We start from the raw sequence: 20,938 nt of genomic DNA, 5'->3' as shown, positions 1-20,938 counted from the left end.
ATTAAGAGACAAAGCAGAAAGAAGCTACTGAAGAGGCTAACATGCTCAGTCATGGTTTTGGCAATCTCTCTTCAGGGGAGTTCAGAGTCCACCAATGAGGAGACATCCTGATAAATGGTAGCGCAGTAATGGCAAACCAGAAAGAGACCAGCCCTGTCAGTCTCAAGGAAATCTACCAGCCTGCTAGAAGAAAGTGCAGTCCTTCCTAAAACATAGCATCATCCACAGCCACTACAATTACGGTGCTGGTTAACAATGTAAAAGGCAGGTTCATAATGCTCCTATGGTTGATTATAGCGCACGATAGGTGTAGTTAGTTCATTTGTTTTCTTCCTAAATTGGAAGCATCCCAAATACACATCAATAGTATAATAAAATGGATCTATAAAATGTGGTTCATTCAAACAATACTCCAGAGCAATAAAAAATTACCTAGCTTGACACAACACAGTTGAATTCATAGCCAGACCCCAAACAGTGCACTCTGTATGAATCACACCAGATTGCTTGTTTGCAGTAATATACAGACTTCATTCCTGGAAGATTGTATCATTAGCCTCATTGTCTCATTTTCTACCACTATTCTGGCCTTCATTCTTGATTTCAATTTTCCATTTTCCCAATTATTCTATATCTATACCCACCAGCTGAACTGAAAAAACAAAAACAAAACCAAAAAAAACACAACCATACAGTGTCCCCTTAAATTCGTGTCCACAGACCTTAATGGGGATTTCAGTACAAGTCAGCAATCCTAGTATCTCTCGACTTCCCATCAACTCAATCCTGGAGTCACCACTCGCCTACAAAAGACTTCACACTTCCCTCTTACCTCCGTGTTCAATACCTTTGCCCCTCTCTTTAATCAAGAGCTGATCGTCTAGCTTATGTCACTGAAGCAATCAGAAGGAAACGTCCACCTAGCCCACTTACTTGCCTCCACTGTAAATTCAATGATCAATTCTCAGCAGCATCAACGTCGCCGACCACTCCCTTCTCCTGCGTATTTTCTTTCCCCGACCTCCAGCACACCCACTGCACTGTTTGGTTTCCCTCCTATCACACTGGCTGCTCCTTCACAGGCTCCTTCCTTGTTTCCTCCTCCCTCAATCTCTTAATGTTGGGAGCGCCCAGGACACAATCCTTCATTCTGTCTTCTCTACCTCTTCTCACTCCCTCGGTGATCTTATCCAGTAATTTCATGGCTTTAATTACTACCTTTAGATAACTGATTATGTCTCCTAAATTTAAGTCTCTAGCTCATACCGCTCTCCAACTTGCATATGCAACTTCTTATGTGTTAACACCCCTCAGCAAGTCCAAAACTCCTGATTTTCTTCCCCAAAGCGAATGCATTCTAATCCAGACTTCACCATGCCAATTAAAAGCTTTAATTTATTTACGCCAAAACCCTCATAGTCACTCTGACAACTGGCTTTCTCTCTCTCCACATCAAATGTCAAGAAACTCTGTTGATTCTTTCATAATAGACCCAACCACTTCTTATCACCTTCACTGCTACTTTCCTGGTCCAAGTATCACTTGGATACTCCGACAGCTTCCCACCTGGTCTCCCTGGTCTACCCACCTTGCCTATGTCTATTTTCAACACACCAGCCAGAGAGGGCCCTTAACGTAATGCTGTTACTCTGCTCAAAACCCTGCAGTGGCTCCTCATTTTATTCAAAATAAAAGCCAAAGCTTGCACGATGACCCACAGGGCCTTAATGACCTGCTTCTCCCTGGCCTCCATTATCCCATTGACCCCATCATCTATTCCTCTTCGCTCTAGCCTCGCTGATCTTGAACATGACAGCCACCTAACTACCTCAGGAGCTTTGCACTCGCTTACTCTCTGCATGGAACACTCTTGGACTAGATATCCACACCAGAAATTCTCATTCTCTTACTCAGCCTTTCACTTACCTTACTCAGAATAAACTCCAAAGGCCTAGTAACGGCTTAGTATAGTTGGGCCTCCCACTGCACCTCACCTCTGCCCTCCTCTCTCATCACTCTCCCCACACCTAGCTCCTGCCACACTGCTCTCCTGACTGTGCCTCCTACTAACTTCTGTAATAGGAATAATTCAAAATGTTATATGTAAGTTCTTTCTTTAGTTAAAATTCTTTATTTCAACACAATAAACAAAGCTCACTGAAGCGGTTACTTTCCTAAGGAACTTCATTCAGATGGTCTGTTTTCCTACCTTAACTGGAGAACGTGTCATCATCTCCCCAGATCCTCGTGGGAATATTCGTGCTTGAGCAATCATTTCCAACACACTAGTTTTTCCAGCACTCTGATCTCCAACCACAACAACCTTAACACAAAACAAATAACATTTATTCATATTATTCTTAAAGTCAAATATATTTAGAATGTTGCTGAGATTTTTTTAGTCCCAAAATATCTAATTAAATGATTTAAAAATATCACCCATGAAAAAAGTGACAGTTGATACATGCATGCACACTGAAAATATAAATAGCAAAACATGAGTTGGATCCATTATTGATAGCTAAATTATTACTACAAAATTGTGCTAACTTACTATTCCTAAAACAAGATCATTTATGTTCCAAAAATCTTTTCCACAGCTAGTTTACTCTTTCACTGTTTTTTTTTGTGTGATTTTTTTAAGGCGGGCACAGTTCACAGTGGCCCATGCGGGGATCGAACCCGCAACCTTGGTGTTATTAGCACCATGCTCTAACCAACTGAGCTAACTGGCCGCGCTATGTATAGTTTTTAATTCTATGAGGTTAAATTTCACTCATGTGCAAAATGAAAGCCACTGTTCAGGTACTTTAATATCATGGATAATATGAATATATACTGCCAGATATCTGACAGCCTTCCTTTATTACACATAAGTAAATCAATGGATCAAAGTAGTCAAACAACATTCAATGATGAAGGCATCATCTAGAATACATAAATAATATTATATAGGTAAAAAAATATGTCTACTGTTATGTCTATGTGTGTATATATGCAAACATATGCATTGTGTGTGTGTATATACATGCACACACACACACACACACACACACACACCCCACTATTTTAAAACCTGAAGTGTTTTTTGTTAATGGGCAAGTTCATTCTGTATTAATTTTTTACTTACCCTTGGCAGATGATCTTGTGTATTGTAACTGGCATCATAATCAGATAGAACATCAAGAACTTCAGAATACATGTCAATCAAAGATTTCTATAAAATTAAAAAAAAAAATAGCCAAGACATGGAAACAACCAAAATGTCCTTCGATAGATGAATGGATAAAGAAGTTGTGGTATATATACACAATGGAATACTATTCTTCATTAAGAAAAGATGAAATAGTACCATCTGTGACAACATGGATGGATCTTGAGAGTATGATGCTAAGCAAAATAAGTCAGACAGAAAAAGTAGAGAACCATACGATTTCACTGATATGTGGTATATAAACTGAAACAACAAAAGAACAAGACAAACAAATGAAGGAACAAAAACTCATAGACATAGACAGCAGTTCAGGGATCTAGGGCTTTCTTTAGAAGAGGGTTAACGGGGTCTAATACATGGTGATGGAAAGAGAACTGACTCTGGGCAGTGAACACACAATGTGAGATATAGATAATGTATTACAGAATTGTACACCTGAAATCTATGTAACTTTACTAACAATTGTCATCCCAATAAATTTTAATTAAAAAAAATTAAACAGTGAAAATATTTTAAAAACCCAGATTTCAAGAGAAAAAAGCTGATAAATCCAAAATGTTTTCCCATAATCATTATATCATTTTTCTAATTATGTAAATACATATTGATAGTATAATAGTATAGAATCAAATTCTATTTTTTCTTATCCAAATTACCTTATTTAGAGATACACTAATTATTAAAGTACATTAATTCAGGATTTCCTAACCTTTTAATTAAATAGTAAAAGAGGGAAGTTATTATTTAATATTGAACAGTTAATATTAAATGCCCAACAAAGGAGTACCATTAACACCATAAAGGCCAAATAAAGGGTCAGGGGCCCAACTGCAAGGAAATCATCCTCTACCAAGTTTGGTGTGTGTGTGTCAGAGATAGAAAAAAGAGAGAGAGAGAGAGACTAAAGAAAGGATTAGAGCAGAGAAAGAATCACTAAAAAGACTGTTAAATCAGTAGGAATGATTAAGTGTACTTTAGCAGCTAGGCAGACAAAAATGTGAGAGCACCAGGAATAAACTTTCTGTACTGTTTCTCTCTTTATGTAGAACTGGGACCAAAGATGGTGCCTGACAAATAACAAGGTTCCAGTAAGTATTTGATGAGTAAATGAACAAATAAACGAGCCAGAGGGAAAAAAGGCTGCTATTAAGCATTTAATAATTAAAGGTAAGCTTTAATGCTAAAGTAGGAACAAAATAAGGGCCTATAGTTTCTCTCACCTCTTAACACCTAGAAATAAATGGAAAACAACTGCTACCCTATCCACCTAATAAATGAAAACTTCTTTAAAATTTTCATTACCATTTCATTTTATGACAGAAAAATACTATTTCTAAGATAAACTCTCAAAATATATTAACACTTGGACATGACTTTTCTCAATTACCAAGTGTAAGTTGTAAATAAAGCCACGCTATTCATCTGTCTTTGCGGTCCTGATTTAGAGTTAGAATTACTAATACATGCTGATTAAACTGTAATTACATATCTTTGGACCACTGCTACAAAATGTATGTGCCCTGAATTACTGCAGTTTTGCTATCCACACAAATTCTGTTTACTTATATGAGATGTAAGTTAAAAGAATTACTTCAATTTAATTTAGCACATATAGATTGCTTTAGTGGGCAATAATAAGATTTAATTTATTGGTAATGCTGGTTACCAGTATGTTGATGATAAAAGTACCAGCATATGCTTTTTCAAAAATTCTTTAAAACGCTTAAGGAATCTTCCAGAAGAAAATGTTAAATAACTCTTTGAAAACTGAAGAAAGCAGCCTACTCATTCACTGGAAATACAAGTAAGGCAATGATTATAAGTCATATATAAATGTCCATCAACTCACAATTCTGAGTTTATAGCTGTAGAAATTAAATAAGCCTAAAGACAAACTAGGGTATTTCAGAAACGTAAATTGATTCACAAGAAATGACTGTTAAAAGTAAGAAGATTTTATGGGCACAGTATAAAACAAATGCCTGGAGATTACAATTTGTGAAATGTCCTAATATAGCAAGAGAACCTTCCTACTCCTGAAGGACATCAGGTGAGAAAGAAAAGGATGACAACACACTTTATGGTTCCTTAAACACTAGTATTGATGAATGTACAATGTGAAGTGGCAAAGTTTTGAGAACTAACACATTAAGATAAACTTAAAATACCTTAAGCTTTCTATGATGGATGCCTTTGTCATCTTTCTGCAACACTATTTTTCTCAATTCTTTGTTTTCCTTTTCTAACCGTTCCAAGATTCTCTGGTACTTTAACTGCAACAAAATAATACCATAACTATATAAGAAAAAGATGGGTTAAAAAATAACATTATGTCTAAATTAAAAGCTTCCACAATTCTGAAGTCATATCTCCTGACTATTTAAAATGAATTATTTCATTTAAAAAAGCTCCTATGAAAATGTTGCGAGACTAAGTTATGAATATTATCGCATACAAACAGTGAAATTCGTAACAGTTTTCTATTATCATCTGGCATTTTATTTGGAAAATTATTTGCTATTTACAAAGAAGAAATTAAATTATTTAAAAATACGAACAACGTTAAGAATTTAAAGAAGCAAGTTCTTAAGTATACTCTGATGCAATATTTCCTATTATATCAAAATTTTAAGTCTTCATTATAGGGACAGTTGACAAAAATTTGAATTCTTCCCATTCCCCATGCTATTTTATGTTTTAATTGAAATTATATAAAATATTAATAGTTAACAGTATCTAAGCATGCATTATGTGGCAGGCCCTTTAGTGAGCATTTCACCTGCACTAACTTCCTTAAGCCTTCACAAGAGGAAAAGGTTATATGGATTAGGAACCTGAGATTAGGGACACTTGGTAGCCTATCCAAGGTCACAGAGTTTTGAATATAGTCTGAGTCAAGGGCTCAAACTCTTCAAAGTTTTGGTAAGTTTCTGTGGCCAGTGATTACGTTAATTTTTTTTTAAATATTGATATAAAAACAGATTTAAAGACGACTAATATGTTTAGATAAGTTATTTTGCCAAAGTATATGCTTGGCTATATACACTTTTCTCCAATAAATGTGATACTTTTCTAATTGGTCTTCTCAGTTTGTATACTATTATTTCTTCTCCAAAATTTAACAATGTTTGGCAAACTATTAAGAATTACTCCATCCTACAACCAGCCAAATGTTGATGTCCAACTTATGATATCATGCCTTTTATAATGGAAAATATTTCTGAGAAAAATTTTTTGCTTGTTGTAACCTCCTAAGAACATAGTAAATAACAGGAAATTACGTTTCTATCCTCAGAGAATGTGCAACTTAAGCCTAATTACAGAAAAACATGCAGTTGAACTACATAGTATGAGACAGGTAGAACTATAGGTTAGATTCCACTATAAACTCTTTTTTTTTTACAGACCTTGTTCACTTATATGTAGTAATAATATATATAACAAAATTCTGGCAGCATCTAATTCGATCTTTGTGCCCAATATGGTAGCCACTAACCACACGTAGCTATTGAGCACTTAAAATGTGGCTACGTAGTTTGAATTGTGATGTGCTGTTAACTGTAAAATACTCACTAGATTTCTATGATTCAGTAAGTAAGTAAGTAAATAAATAAATATATCCTTCACTAATATTTTCTATACTAATTACATGTTTAAATGATACTACTTAGGGTCTGCTGGGTTAAATAAAATATATTATTAAAATCACTTCTAAATGTTCCTTTTAAGTAAAAATTTTAAATTACACATATGGCATGCATTACACTTCTATTGGGTATAACTGATATAGATAACCCCATGTTTCATTACACCTTACATTCTCCAGACAGTGTTTGTGTCAATGCCCTGTGACTCACGACTATAACTGCACAAGTTGAACGGTTGATATAAATGGATATTATAAAGGTGGCAGGATTCCCACTGGCTCATTTCTTTGTAAGTATGGAGTCAATTATGGGTTCTACAGAAATTCTGGGGATGTAACAATTCTTTGGTACAGGTGCCAATCTGCAGCCATCTTGCAGAGATGTGCTACTGGGCAGTCTTCTAAAGCTCTAGACCAGTAATTCTCAAACTCAAGGATGGATGAGAATCACTTGAGGACTTTTAAAAACAAAGGTCACTGGGTTCCACTCCCGGAGTTTCTGATTCACTGGGTCTGGGATGGGGCTAATAATCTGCATTTCTAACAAATTCCCAAAGGATGCTGATGCTACTGTTCCATAGATCACACTTTGTGACCAATGATTCTTAACTTCTGGCTGCAGGTTGGAATTGCCTGGGAAGCCATAAAAAACATATATGGTGATGCCCAGAGCACAACAACATGTAGTCAGGTATGAGAACCAATGCATAGATATTAAAATCTTTGGCTTAAAGTACACTAACTGTTTAATTTCAGCTAGATTGCCCCATGTTGTATTTTCTTTCCCCTAAAAAGAGAGAAAATAAGAAGTCTTTTTAACTTTAAAAACAACTTAATTATTGCTTATCATTGTTATATACATAGAATAACTAACGATGGAATGGGTGATGGGCAATTTTGCACTAGAATGTTATCTACTCATTACACTGCACAGAACAAGTCTTTAAAATAATAATAATTTTATAATCAACTATAAGCAAAGTAGTGCCAGAAATACCTTTAGCAAAGTTATTATCTGATTGGTTTTGGGCTTTAGTGAAGCAAAGGAAAAAGCACCCGAGGGCTCACAGAACCGTGGTAGACTCAACTCATTTCTTTAACTGTTACTTTAATTAATTAGCCTATAAATACAAGAATGTAAGCACAGATTTATATAAGGACAAGCCACTTTCCCCCACTTTTTTCCCATAGTTGTTTTTCTTTAAAATTATAAGCACAAAATTCACTCAAAAGTAGGTTTATACACATAAATTAACACAATGATCAAGTTCCTTCTTTATTCCTTCTCAATTAACTTTTGCATTTTTTTGTGTCTACTGTTAATAAAGTTCTATCATTAAACCATTCCAAATTTTGCTTTGTTAAAAAAATAAATTTCCACATGACCGAACTTGTTTAGAGTATAAGAAAAAGTCACTGGTTCTTTTTACTCATGAGAATTACCTGAGTATGCAGAAGTTCTTCTTGAAGTTGGTCAATTTTCTCTTTGTCTGACACCTAAATGTTAAAAAAAAATTAATTTTATTTGAGTACAATTAGGTTTATATAGAATGTACACTAACTTTTTAAAAAAAGTATTTTTAAGAGTAAAAACTACTGGCTTTATATGCATATTTAATCAAAACAAATTTTAAATCAAATGATTATTTAAGGAAAAAGCACCTGTATTCATCAATAAAAACAATTCATCAAATTTTATATTAAGTAAAACCTTTAAAAAGCAATCATTTTCCTATTGCCATTCTAGTCATTTCTTAGGAATGTCTTGTTAGAAAAATAAGACAACACACTTGGTTACTATATTCTTCATAGGTTGTTTTGTGCTCAAGGCTAGGCACTTGGATGTTTGGAGAAATAAAGCATTGATATCCTTGCAGAAATGTGTTTCAGGATCAGATACATGTGATCATTTACAGCCACTAGAGAAGTCCATTGGTCAGTGTATATTTTAAGCAAATATTATCCATTTCTATTCTATAAGTAGGGAAGTATTTAATAAATGCAAAGAACTTGCATTTTCAGAGCTCTAAGGGGAGCCAGATGATTATTTTTAAATTCAGTTCCAGTGCAAGATCTGCCAACCCATAATAAAGCGATACATCAGTAGCAGTGAAGTTGAGTAAAGCAACTATGATTAATTTGACATGAAACAGAAGTAGGACAAAATCCATAGGTATTGTGGCAACTACTTCAAACCGTTATTAATGCTAACAGCTCTAAGATAAAACATTAAAAAAAAACAACAAAGAACTTTATTGTATAGCAGGCTTTAAAGTAGTTACAATACAATTCTAAATATAAAACACAATGATCAATTATAATTAAAATGATGTCATTTATGACAAATCCACATAACTGTGCTTTGACTCCTTGGTGACGTGCGGAAGTTGTCATCCTGAGTCTTTCAAAATAGTTGTCTAATTTCTGATCATCAAAATTTGTAAATATGAATTTATTTCATAGGAGACAAAAATCAAGTTAAAATTCATGTAAATCCTTGTTCATTTTCATTCACTGGCTATTTAAGCAATCAAGATACCATGGTAACAAAAATTTATGAAAAAATTTGAAATTATTTCTTTATTGAAGTAGACATTAATAGTTCTCATCCATGCAATAAAAAGTTGAGATTTTAATTTTTATTTCCAAATAGTTTCTCAAAATTTTCCCCAAACACGTCTTTTAAATAAAAATGACAATGCTTGCTAGCAATGATAGGTACATACTACTTTTTCCTTAAAAGCTTAAGACTAAAAATCTCCAAATATGATTCAGTAATTAGAAAAAAAGGTAATATAAAACAAATTGTATTGTTATTTTCTCATTCCTGTATAGCAAATAGAGACTTGTGGATAGAAGCTTGTTTTATTTGACTATTTGTGTAAAATGGACAAGAATTATTAATAGCCTCCTCAAATGTGAGGAAACAAGTTGGAGAGGAGCCCACAACCCAAAGAACAAAACCTTGAAGGCCAAAGAAGAAATAAATATTTCCACATCTTGATCATATGGCATGCCATTATACTGCAACAAATGTGGTCATAAAAATTTTGTAATGCAGATTAAATTCCCAATTCTTAAAAAGGTATGTTGATTTACTTTGTTCCATTAAATATTCATCCAATTGCAGCTAAATTAGTATGAAATGCATAAAAAGTATCAGTTTAAACTGTTTTAGTTTGAATGTGAATATTTAATGATTTCATGGAATAGATCCTAAATGACAGTAGAAAATTCAACATTACTCTACGTCTTGGGCAATAACTAAGAAACTAATACAATTACACAAAAGTTAGAATGTTTATTATAAGCCAAGGACTTAAAAGGTTAACTCAGTAATTCGGTATACAAAAGGTTAAAATGATATGTTTGTTAAAATATTATAAAAAACAATCTTTATGCTAATGTAAGTATTTAGTAATCATGACTGTTAAGATTTTTATAAATTCAGATTTTTAGGAGTATTTAGAGGTCTCATTTGCCCTTCTGGCACGATTGTTAGGAATTACTCATGCAGTTTTACCTTCTATCTGCTTAGTTTAATGGAACATCAAAATTAAAGTTATATTACAAAACAAGTGGTGGTGGAGTCAAGAAGTACACCTAATATCTTCTAGGAAAAAGATGAAAACCTTTCGGTTTACAAAATAAATGTTACAGATTAATGAGAAGCTCCTTGTACACATTTTCTTAAGACACTAGAACATGCTATTTTTAATCTATCACTTACTCTAGGTCTTAACTAGCAATTTGGGTATATTTTATGTTGATGCACTTTACTGGTAAAATTCAGCTACTTATGACAAAAATAAGTTCTTGTTTTATTGTTTAGTATATTCAGTTTGCATTATGAAATTAATTAAAAACTCACCCTGACAGAAATGGGTATCAATGGTCTCGAAACCAGAGCTTTTCTACAATTCCAGGGCTGTGAAACTGATGGAGAAAGAGCGGAATCCTCCGCAGAAACAAGCTAAAGCTGAAAGAGAAAAACCTTTACTAGCTCCTCACAAAAACCAAATCTGATTTTAAATTTTCTTACTAAACCATTGTGGCCATTCTGAAATACCAAAATACATATACAAAGACTCAAAAATGTATATGTGTGTGAACATAGTCACAGGAGGCAAAGGTACCAATGGCAGTTTTGTCACTGCATGAACTCCTTGGCTCAGAAGATACAGGGAATTTTATTAGCTACTATTAGTAAGATACAAAAAGTGAAGACCTACTTATATTTTCAAGAAGGGAGAAAAATGATTAAAAAGCAACAAAAAGTAGCTGTGGTTTTGTACCTCAAGTAAACATCAAATGCCTGGAAACATCAAATAAAAATCCCACGAATTAGGATTTTGATCATTATGACTGTGAAGGGCTAAAAAGTCATCTGTGTACTAACTACAGGGGGAAAAGCAGGGAAGATACAGTAAGGAAACTCTTTCAGGATAGTAAAGGGAATGATGTCGTTATACAAGAGTACATATGGTTTTTAAAGTCCCATTTACTTTCACATAAGGTAATTCCAAAGTGGGCAGGAATAAGTCCTGTTTGGTGCTCTACTAAATATGCCTTAATAAAACAGACAGAGGTACAGTCCTGTCAGTCACTATTTTACAAATGGGAAAATGGGAGGCACGAAAGAGTTATGTGGATAATCCAACAAATATTAGAAATAGGAATATCTCTATGCCTGAAAGGGCCAGGAGAGTGGTCTCAAATGAACATTAACATTTGGCAATGTAAAAAATGAACAGTATTCTCTTCTAATATCCCTTAAATCACCAAATTCAAAATATCTTAAACCGTATCTTAAAATCTTAAATGGCAGATCTATAGGACTCATTTCAAATTATTTTACCTTTATGAACATTTAAGAACAACTTTTAACTAGAGCTACATTCATATTTCTAAATATTGTACCAGAATGTAATAGCAACTTCCCCTTCTTTCTGTAACAAAGCTAAGGAAAGGATGGCTCAGTCTAAGCATCCAATTTGTTAGAATATTTAAATGGTACTCTCAACAGTATACATAACAGAGAATGCTAAAACACCATTTAAAATAAGTCTTTCCTTGGTAACACATGTACTTTAATTGAACCACACAGGAAAATCTTTTCTATATTTACCTATGTTATTCATTCACTGAAAGCTAAACAGTATGTAATAGTTGATTCCACAGCCATGGAATTGAGAAAAGCCAGGAAGTGACACTAAAAAAATAAATGGAACTGTGATAAGTACTCTCTCTCAAGTATTAACCACCACCAAATGAGATAAGGTTAGTCAGCAGAGTTCTTGCACTAAATCGTTACCTATAATATTGGTTGATTCCAATACCAGGACGTATAGAAGCTAATCATATGTATGAATGAATCTTTTTCCTAAGTAAGATTTGTACATAACCTCAAAACTTTTCTAATATGTGATACATAATTAGCTGATTTCAAGATTTCAGAGTATAACCGTAAACTCATTTCATTCATTTTGACTCAAAAGTCCCCTTAGAGCATTAACCTTGGGACCCATCTACTGTGACAACATCTAACAGCCAAAAGCATATTTTTTAAGGACTTCTTGATTGTACCTATAACCACGTATTTGTACAGATTAATGCTTTTATTAGAATCTGTTGTTTAATGACCACAATTACAGCAAATTTCCAAAGTTCTATTTTTCTGTGGTCCATATTAAAAATTTATTTGCGTTGACTTTATTAAGGAATGTGGACAAACTTTGTGTAATGAATTGATCAAAGTATATAAGAATAACTATGCCAAAAGACTGTTCCCTGCTGATCCATTTTAGTTAAAACAAATATATTTCATTCTTTAAATAATGTAACATTGTCATCCACAGTAATCCTTTTCATTGTAGACATGAAAACTTGGAGAACAAGTAAATAGACAAGTTGGCTACAAACTTAGGATGACCAAGTAACTGGGCCTAGTAAACCACCATTCATAATTCTTCTCCAAATACAAATCCATGGACCCTCACTGATAATCTAATTTTCAGAAAATATGTATTCTGGGTATGTTTACCCATTCCAGAAAAGCTACACATTTGTACTACATATCTTTCACATTTTTACTTTGTGAAAAACAATTCCTCCTAACTGGAGTCCATGAATGAATTAGGGCGACATGATGTTGGTAGAAATGGCTGATTAATGTGAATACATGAGTAGCCCCCTTAAAGCATCCATCACCTTGCGCTTCTGTTGGGCATAGCTCGTGCTATATTGGCCAGCAGCTCTGCGTGCTTCCTCTTCATGCTCCTGAATTTGCTGTTGTAAGAGAATGAGCTCACCAAGCAGACCCTGCCATGAATTTACAATGAGGAGAAGAGGAAAATTGGGGAGGAGAACAATGTTAAAAACCAAAGGGCACAAGAAAGGAACAGATGTAAGTTAGGAAGGAATGGACAGCTTATAACAAAAAATGGAAACACTGATGTACCCTTTTAGAGCCACTAAATAACTGAGCTCTGTACCACATTTCCATTTTTCCCCTCAGTAAAATCAGATGTCTCAGGAGTTATAAACAGCATAGTTTAAAAAGTGAAAAGGAAAATGCAGTGACTGTTCGCTAAATAAAATGAACCAATATATAATATCAACATATAGTAAAACCTAGATTAACTGACGTGCTCAAGGAAGGTGACGCTGTAGTCAACTACATTTCCTAGCAACAGGAAACTCAAGAAAATGAATACTTCAACCCTTACTTTTGAATTGCCAATATGAACTAATGTATGCTCCAGACTTGATATGAATACATATGGGGGAAAAAACCAAAATGGAATTTTTGAACAGTATTGACTTTATAGACCTAAATCTTTTAATTCTCAACCATAATTCTCATAGGATTGAATGGAGGATACATATGGCTTATTTACTTATTTATTATTTTTAAGTAAATATTTTTCCTTGATATCTGATGTCATCAATTAAATATTAGTCCCTCAAAACTATTAATTTGCGTTTTTGATAATCAAGTTAATTAAGGTTTTACATTAATCCAAATATTCTACATGTCTATGCACACAAACTTATTTGACTAAAGTTTTGGTTTTTTTTTTTTCTTTTTGCAAATTTAAAAAATAATGTTTTAGGTAGTTTCAACGTTATACAACATCAAATAAGTAGTTTGACTGAGTTTTCACTTTTTCCGAGCTGTTTTGACATTAAATAAAAATAGCCTCTGAGACTATAACCAAGAATATTATCAGTTACTAAAACAAAAGCACTATGAAAAGTTAAGCACTATGAACATAATTAAGATATGGAAATAATATTATGAAAATTAAAAATGAAACAAAACCCAGTTTGGACCTATGCACAAAATCATCACCATTTCTGTTTAAAATTTGTTCCATTTAATAATCATGAAATGTTGATCTGGTGCAGTTCTTATCACAATGTATTCACGTGTGGCATGATACGAAAATACATGTCATTTTTGTACAGTATTTTTAATTGCTGCCCTATTAGATAACTGAGCTTGAGAAATGTGAAAGAAAAGACAACTAAGAATTGACAATGTCACAAGCCTAATGTTTTCTCAATGAGAAACCCTAACAAGGTTAAGTTCCAATGAATAGGGTCACTACTTAATTTGCACAAGAATAGTATTCTGGGAGAAAACAGGCTCAATATTTACTAAGTAATAAAAATAAAAATAGCTAGAAAACCAATGCTCATTAAAATAATCTCAATTAGGAGTTTCACATAGGTTCAGAGCTTTTTAAAATAAGTGCTAAAAATATTTTATTTTGTATAATTAGAAAGTCTCTTAAAATAAAATACTGGTTATCATTACATTCAAATTTTAATTATTACACTCACCCAGAGGCTTAATAACTTAGATTACTTCATATAACCCAAAGACTTATATAAATAAAAACAGTTTTTTAAAAAAAGTAAATACAAACAGAAAAAAGCATTTTAAACTTAGGGAAAGTATTAGCATATAATTTTGGGGATTTTTATTTTGTTTAATTCTTAGCTTTAATACATGAGGCTACAATCATCACCAACAATAATGAAATTTAATGACTTACTACAAGTCAAAGGATGAAAACTAGTTGATATTTCTGCATGACAAGGGAACATCAAAGTGGCAAGTAACATAACTGAATTTAAACATTTGTTTCCAAATTCAACAGTACAAAACATATTTATAAAAACCTTACCTTTAAAGATATAGCTTTCAAATAAATACTTTGCCATTAATAAGTTTATCAAAGAAAGACAATGCCAATGCACTACCCTTATCATTCCCATAATTTTTTGTCATCTGTTTCATTTTTTATATCATTGTTTTTCATCAAGCAGAAAGATCCAATTTATTTTTATTCATTTAGTGACTTACCATAGTCACTTCTAATCATCCAAGTGTTTAGATTTCTCAAAACAATTCCCTTTTAAAAAAGGGAATTCCCATATTTGCTTAGACAGTGGAGTACCTGTGCTTTAATTAACATACCAGCCAGTATTCTAATTTATAAAATGCCAAAGCAGTGAGAAAATAGTCCACATCTCTTAACTGTGCTGGCCTATCACAAACATGATTCTTTTTTTATTCATTCCTTAAACACCCCTCCCCCGTCCATTGCTTACATCTATATACAAATTGTATGGTAAATACTCTAATTTAATCTATCACATTATAAGAAAACACTCTCTTTCTAGTGACACCTCACTTTCTTTCCAAGTCTGTTACTGAAGCATTGTTATGTGGAGATAGTTGAAATTAACTGTTACCTCCTGAAAAAGTAGGAGAAAACAAAAATTAGACATAGAAAAAGCTACTTACACTATATTGTATGACTAAAGGATGCTACCCTTATCCAATTTTAGGCATCAAATCTCAGCCTAAATACCAAGTGATGTGCTTTATAGCTTCTAAGTTAACGCCCCGTGGAATAAAGAAAAGGAAGAAATGTGTGTACCTACTGTGCAAGATACACTCCTAAATGCACAAAATACGTATTTTTAAATAAATATTTTTCCAAGTTCAAACATTTTTCTCTCAAGAAATAGCACATATTTTTAAATGACATATATTACATACGAAGTATAATTGATGTAAATAACAATAGTTATTATAAACAACTACAGATAATACACTCTCCAAATATCTCCTAGCTATTGTCAGTATGCCACTGCAGCTCTGTCTCCTATTTTATGTAGTGTTTTTGGTTTTTAAAAAAAATCATAATGTAAGATCAAGAAAATCAGTGATACCTCCAAAAACCAAAATATCCACTGAAAATGCTGTGAAAACCTAAAAATTGAGTTTGGCAGAAAAAAAATTAAATAATCTTGAAATTATAAGTCATTTATATGTGATTACATTTAAAATATATTTTTTAACAGTATTTTAAAAATTTATAGCAGAGCAGGGCCCATATCCTGTTTATTTTGATACCTAGCACCTAGAACAATGCCTGACATATTAGGTGTGTTAAGAGTTAGCACCTAGCAACAGTTTGACGTGTCTGTTGCTTGAATGAATCAAATTACACCCTACTTTTACCTTTTACACACAATTTACACAAAATTTCTAGCATAAAACCCAAATCGGGTTTCCTAAAAAATGTTTATTCTGTAGATAAGCTAAACATCAACCCTATAATCCACTCTCCCATTTTCCCAATCCCTAGAACATATTCCATAGAAACTGAGGAGAGGATACTCGTGGAATGATGTTAATATGCTGTTAACTCATGCATTAATTCAAATGGTAAGATAATAATGATCACAGTCATCATCATCCCGATAGCCAATATTTATGTAGTTTTATTATGTGCCAGATCTTGTGCTAAAGGGCTTTATATAGTCCTATCAGGTAGGGTTTCTCCCTTTGTAGAAGAGGAAACCAGCAACTCAGAAAGCTAAGGAACTTGTCCAAGGTCACATAGTTCTGAAAGTAGAAAAGGCAGGATCTGAATGCAGCCAGTGTAACTACGAAGTCTATACCTGATGCCATCCTGTTTCACTATTTTCAAAGTACCTTTGACCCTTCAGGTTCAATCTACATTTAAAAGAAGCAAATGGTAGTATTACAATACCTTGGAAGGCATATTTAAATTACCCTTGGGAGAAGGAGTAGCTAACTATGGTGGGCTGGCTGAGTAGTCCAGAGATCTTAGGGCCTGCAAACCTAAAATATTTACTATCTGGTCCTTTAAGGAAAAGTTTGCCAACTCCTGCTATACTAGTTTTATAAGTAATTTGGGTCCAGAAGAAAAAATTTATGAAAGTGAAGACATCTTTCTCCTTCCATTTAAAGAAGATTTCTAGTCACTAAACTACTTTTCAGTTTGAATAATTCTGCTGATTGAGTAACTAAAAATAACTATTTTTTTCTTTCCCAGTAATACATAATAACTCTGCTCATGATATTTATAGCAAACTGAAAATATTATTGGTTATCAGAAGAAAATATGTCTTTCCACTTGGATTATTTAACTTGCTCCAATTCAGAAATACCATATCCTATTTTACTACTTAGACAATTTCTATAAATAATAATTTTAAGAGATAAATCTGTTTATTACCAAGAGTATTATCAATAATCACAATTTCTACCAAATCACCTTTGTTCTAAATTTCCTATAACGTGGTATATGCATATACACAGTATCTACCTATTTAAGGGTTTTTAAATGACATAACAGTGCAGTGTGCTTACCATGAAGGAAATAGAGTTGCCTGTTTTGCCATTCCACTTTTCCTCATGCAGCTCTTCCCTGCTTTCCTTTCTCTGCTCCCTCTGCTTCCCATCTACTACACTCCAACACAAGTCATTTGGCTTCCTGGCTAAGAATCTAACCAAGTATAATTTGCTAGCTAGCTGCTTAGGCAACTTAAGTTTCCTGAATCTGTGGTTACTTGACTGTTCTGGTTGTTAGGATTTCATTTTGCCACTGTTATTACATTACTTGTTACATGAAGAATTCCAGACATATAAATAGTACTTAAGCAACACTGCTTCATTGTAATTCTGAATACCATGTGTATGTACTACCTTCACACTCTTGTTCTTCTCAATAGTTACCAAGTAGCGAAGGCCAAGAGAAATTCACAGATAATCAGAGCAAAAGACATACTATAAAATCTTTGGGCCCATTCTTGTTGGCATTAATCAGACTTATTTACTTTAAATTAGTCTCTTTTCTACTGGGTTAAATCAATGAACTAATTTTGCTTAGAGCTCAGCACTATTGTAGGTGCTCTGAAAACAGAGAATCTGTGGTAGAAATATCTCATGAAATAGTAAGAATGTAAGCCAAAGTAAATAATGTTTCATATGGAAAGTATTTTAAATGTTAAGAGTATAATTAATGGAATTAGAATAGTTATAGAAGCCTTAATGAGGGTGACAACTGAGCTGGGCTTAGAGGATGAGTGGAAATTAAGCAGAGGAGAAAGAGAGCCATTTCAGCAGAGAGGTGTAACGTAAGTCACACAAATAAGAATAATTAACATGCGGAAAGGAAGAGCAGTAATGCTTAATAATTATACAGAGGGTGCCCAAAAAATATATACACATTTTAAGAAAGGGAAAAACTGTATTAATATATACCAATAACGAAAGATGAATACAAATCACGTTTGATTCATGCAATTATAAGAGGTGCTCAAAGTGGTTACCATCGGTGTCCAGACACTTCTGATTACAAAGAACTACTGCTTGAGCAATGCTGACCAAAATCTTAATGTCTCTTAAAATGTGTATACGTTTTTGGCACCCCCGGTTTTTAAAATAGTAATACCACTTTTTGTGATTTAGACTTTAAAAGGTCCTTTAATATTTTCCATAAATTATGTGCTTATAACCTTCAGAATGACTATATTCCTTATTTCTGTGATATGTTTATGACCAATCAGAAACATGATACAACAAAAGCACAAATAAAATGTCTCATTGGCAAAATAATTTTCACTAAAATACAACAATCGTACTGAAATTAAAAAAGGAGATACACTAAGTAGTCTTGTCACCTATATATATTATGATTGATATACGGAAATATATTAATTTACAAATCAGATGAGTCCATTAATTTACTAACATATGCTCACCACTCCAATTCCCAATGTCTTCAGGTAGTTCCAAAGATCTCAAAAGTATTGTTCAGTTCACACCAAGGGCTCTTTCTAATATTTTTCTCCAGTGGATACAAGTTTTAAAATTTTTAACAAAAGCATTTATTAAAAAGTGGTTTCAGTATTTTTCCATTTTTTCATTTATTAAAGATACATATTAGAAGTTCTGATCAATGTAACAAATTACTGTCCACAAACTGAATGGATACAAAGCCAGGCAAAATCAAAGAAACTTGATATTTAGTTAGCCCATACATCATATGTAGAAAGATAAGCTTTTTGTAGACTTTTTGAAGATCTCCATTACAACTTTCCAGAACACCTAAACGTCTAGTGACCCCAGACTGGGAACCATACGTAATAACTTCATCATGTTGTTCATTCTGACTCAAGTCAAATAATCTGACATCTGTGTTCCCTCAACTCCCCGTCACTTTCACTTCAGTTGACTTTGAAAGGTCCTAACTGTTCCTCTACTTGCCAGCACTTCTCCAGATGTGTTCTCCTATTAGAAAGCACAAATCTTTTTTTTAGTTCTAGTTGCAATGTTTTTAATTTATTACTATTTTTTTTTAAAAAATCTGGTTCACATTTACTTTTACATTTCTAGAGTCTAGCTAGAAACCTAGGTACAAACCAGACAACCACTAAGCTAAGGCACAACTGCTTCAAACTCTGACTACCATTTTAAATCTCGGGCTCTGAAATACCAGATTGAAACAATCAAGAAAGTTATCAGCTAAGCTCTGGATGCCATTCTACCACCTCTGATCATTGCCCAAAATTTCAAACGTGATGTTTTAGAGTAATTTCAAAAAGACTACGGCTAAGCTAAGGTCTCTCTTTCCAGGCTTACATTAAACCATCAATTTGTAGACAGGTCTCTTAAAATCAGTTTTTCTACATCTTTTCTGAATGGTTCATCATCCTCAAGTATCACAGATAATAGTCAAGCCTTGAAAACATAATGCTGCATATTAATATAATTAAAACCATTAGTCAAGGCTGGAAATATTTTTTCTGTATAATGAATTTTTATACTAGCATTTGCTACAATTTGATTTAGCCTGTAAGGAAAGCAGCTTAATTACTACTCTAGTTTTAGTATTTACAACAAATAGTTAGAAATAATAATTAGTGAGGTTTTTAATGGAAAAGATAATCACAAAAAATAAAGAAAATATTAAAAGAAAACAGTCTACAAGGGCATTTATGCTCAAACAAGCAAAGGGATAGATTATAAAATAAAGCAATACATTTGCTTTCATGTCTATTATATAAAATCAAATTTGTAAATATAATTACATTCCCAGAGATCCATTCTCTTACTTCTTCTATATTGTAGAGCTCCTGATCATTTATTCATTATTCATTTATCACCCTAGTAGTATTTTAAGGTCATTATCTGAGTCAGGCCCTGAAATAGGTTTTTCATTCACCAAAGCAATCCTAGGCCATATCAGAGAAAAGCAGAGATGCAGACCTTCCCTAACTAGTCCAGGCAACAAGAAATCTTGTCACTCGAAAACACATTACCATATGTGTAACAGGTTTCTTCTCCCCAGTTAGATTAGCTCTTCCCTATACAGTGAGTCTACCTGCGTTGAGGGCCAAGGCCTTGGATCAAAAATAAGCTGTGCATCATTGGCAAATTTCTATTCAAATTTTTCTCTCCAGTAGCATCAATAATTAAGGGTGTCCCTTGGTTATAATAAAGCCAATGGAAAAGGTATCAAAAAAAAAAATCAAGTTAAAAGGCAAACACACACACACACACACACACACACACACTTTGAAATACTTGATCTCCAAAAGATCAAGTTAAAAGGCAATAGGAAAAAAAATCTTTTGATAACTAAAACTTGGAATATCATGTAAAAAGTTCAAAGTTGAAGGACAGGGAGAAAGACATAAACCTACACATAGGAATTATTTTCTTCCTGCTTCCCAAATAAACTTAA

At 33.2% G+C, this 20,938-nt stretch overlaps 1 protein-coding gene and 1 non-coding gene across 5 annotated transcripts in view; both read right to left on the bottom strand.

Moving 5' to 3' along the window:
* The window catches only part of OPA1 (OPA1 mitochondrial dynamin like GTPase), an 80,755-nt gene that overhangs the window by 47,740 nt on the left and 12,077 nt on the right, over window positions 1–20,938 (bottom strand). For 2 of the 4 annotated variants that reach the window (XM_019723206.3, XM_019723200.3), the window contains 5 exons: window positions 13,071–13,181; window positions 8,304–8,357; window positions 5,383–5,487; window positions 3,131–3,217; window positions 2,210–2,323 (listed from right to left, as the gene is read on the bottom strand). In XM_019723206.3, the coding sequence (XP_019578765.2) occupies window positions 2,210–2,323; window positions 3,131–3,217; window positions 5,383–5,487; window positions 8,304–8,357; window positions 13,071–13,181 (471 nt within the window). The remainder of the gene's footprint in view (window positions 1–2,209; window positions 2,324–3,130; window positions 3,218–5,382; window positions 5,488–8,303; window positions 8,358–13,070; window positions 13,182–20,938) is intronic. The other 2 variants (XM_019723214.3, XM_019723222.3) reach the window with 1 other exon arrangement.
* On the bottom strand, window positions 2,662–2,735 carry TRNAI-AAU (transfer RNA isoleucine (anticodon AAU)). The gene has a single exon. It is a non-coding gene; the product is annotated as a tRNA-Ile (tRNA).

Source organism: Rhinolophus sinicus, chromosome 17, assembly GCF_057876585.1.
Source record: "Rhinolophus sinicus isolate RSI-liver-muscle chromosome 17, RSI-T2T, whole genome shotgun sequence".
Lineage (NCBI taxonomy): Eukaryota > Metazoa > Chordata > Mammalia > Chiroptera > Rhinolophidae > Rhinolophus > Rhinolophus sinicus.
This window is presented reverse-complemented; position numbering and strand designations above follow the sequence as displayed.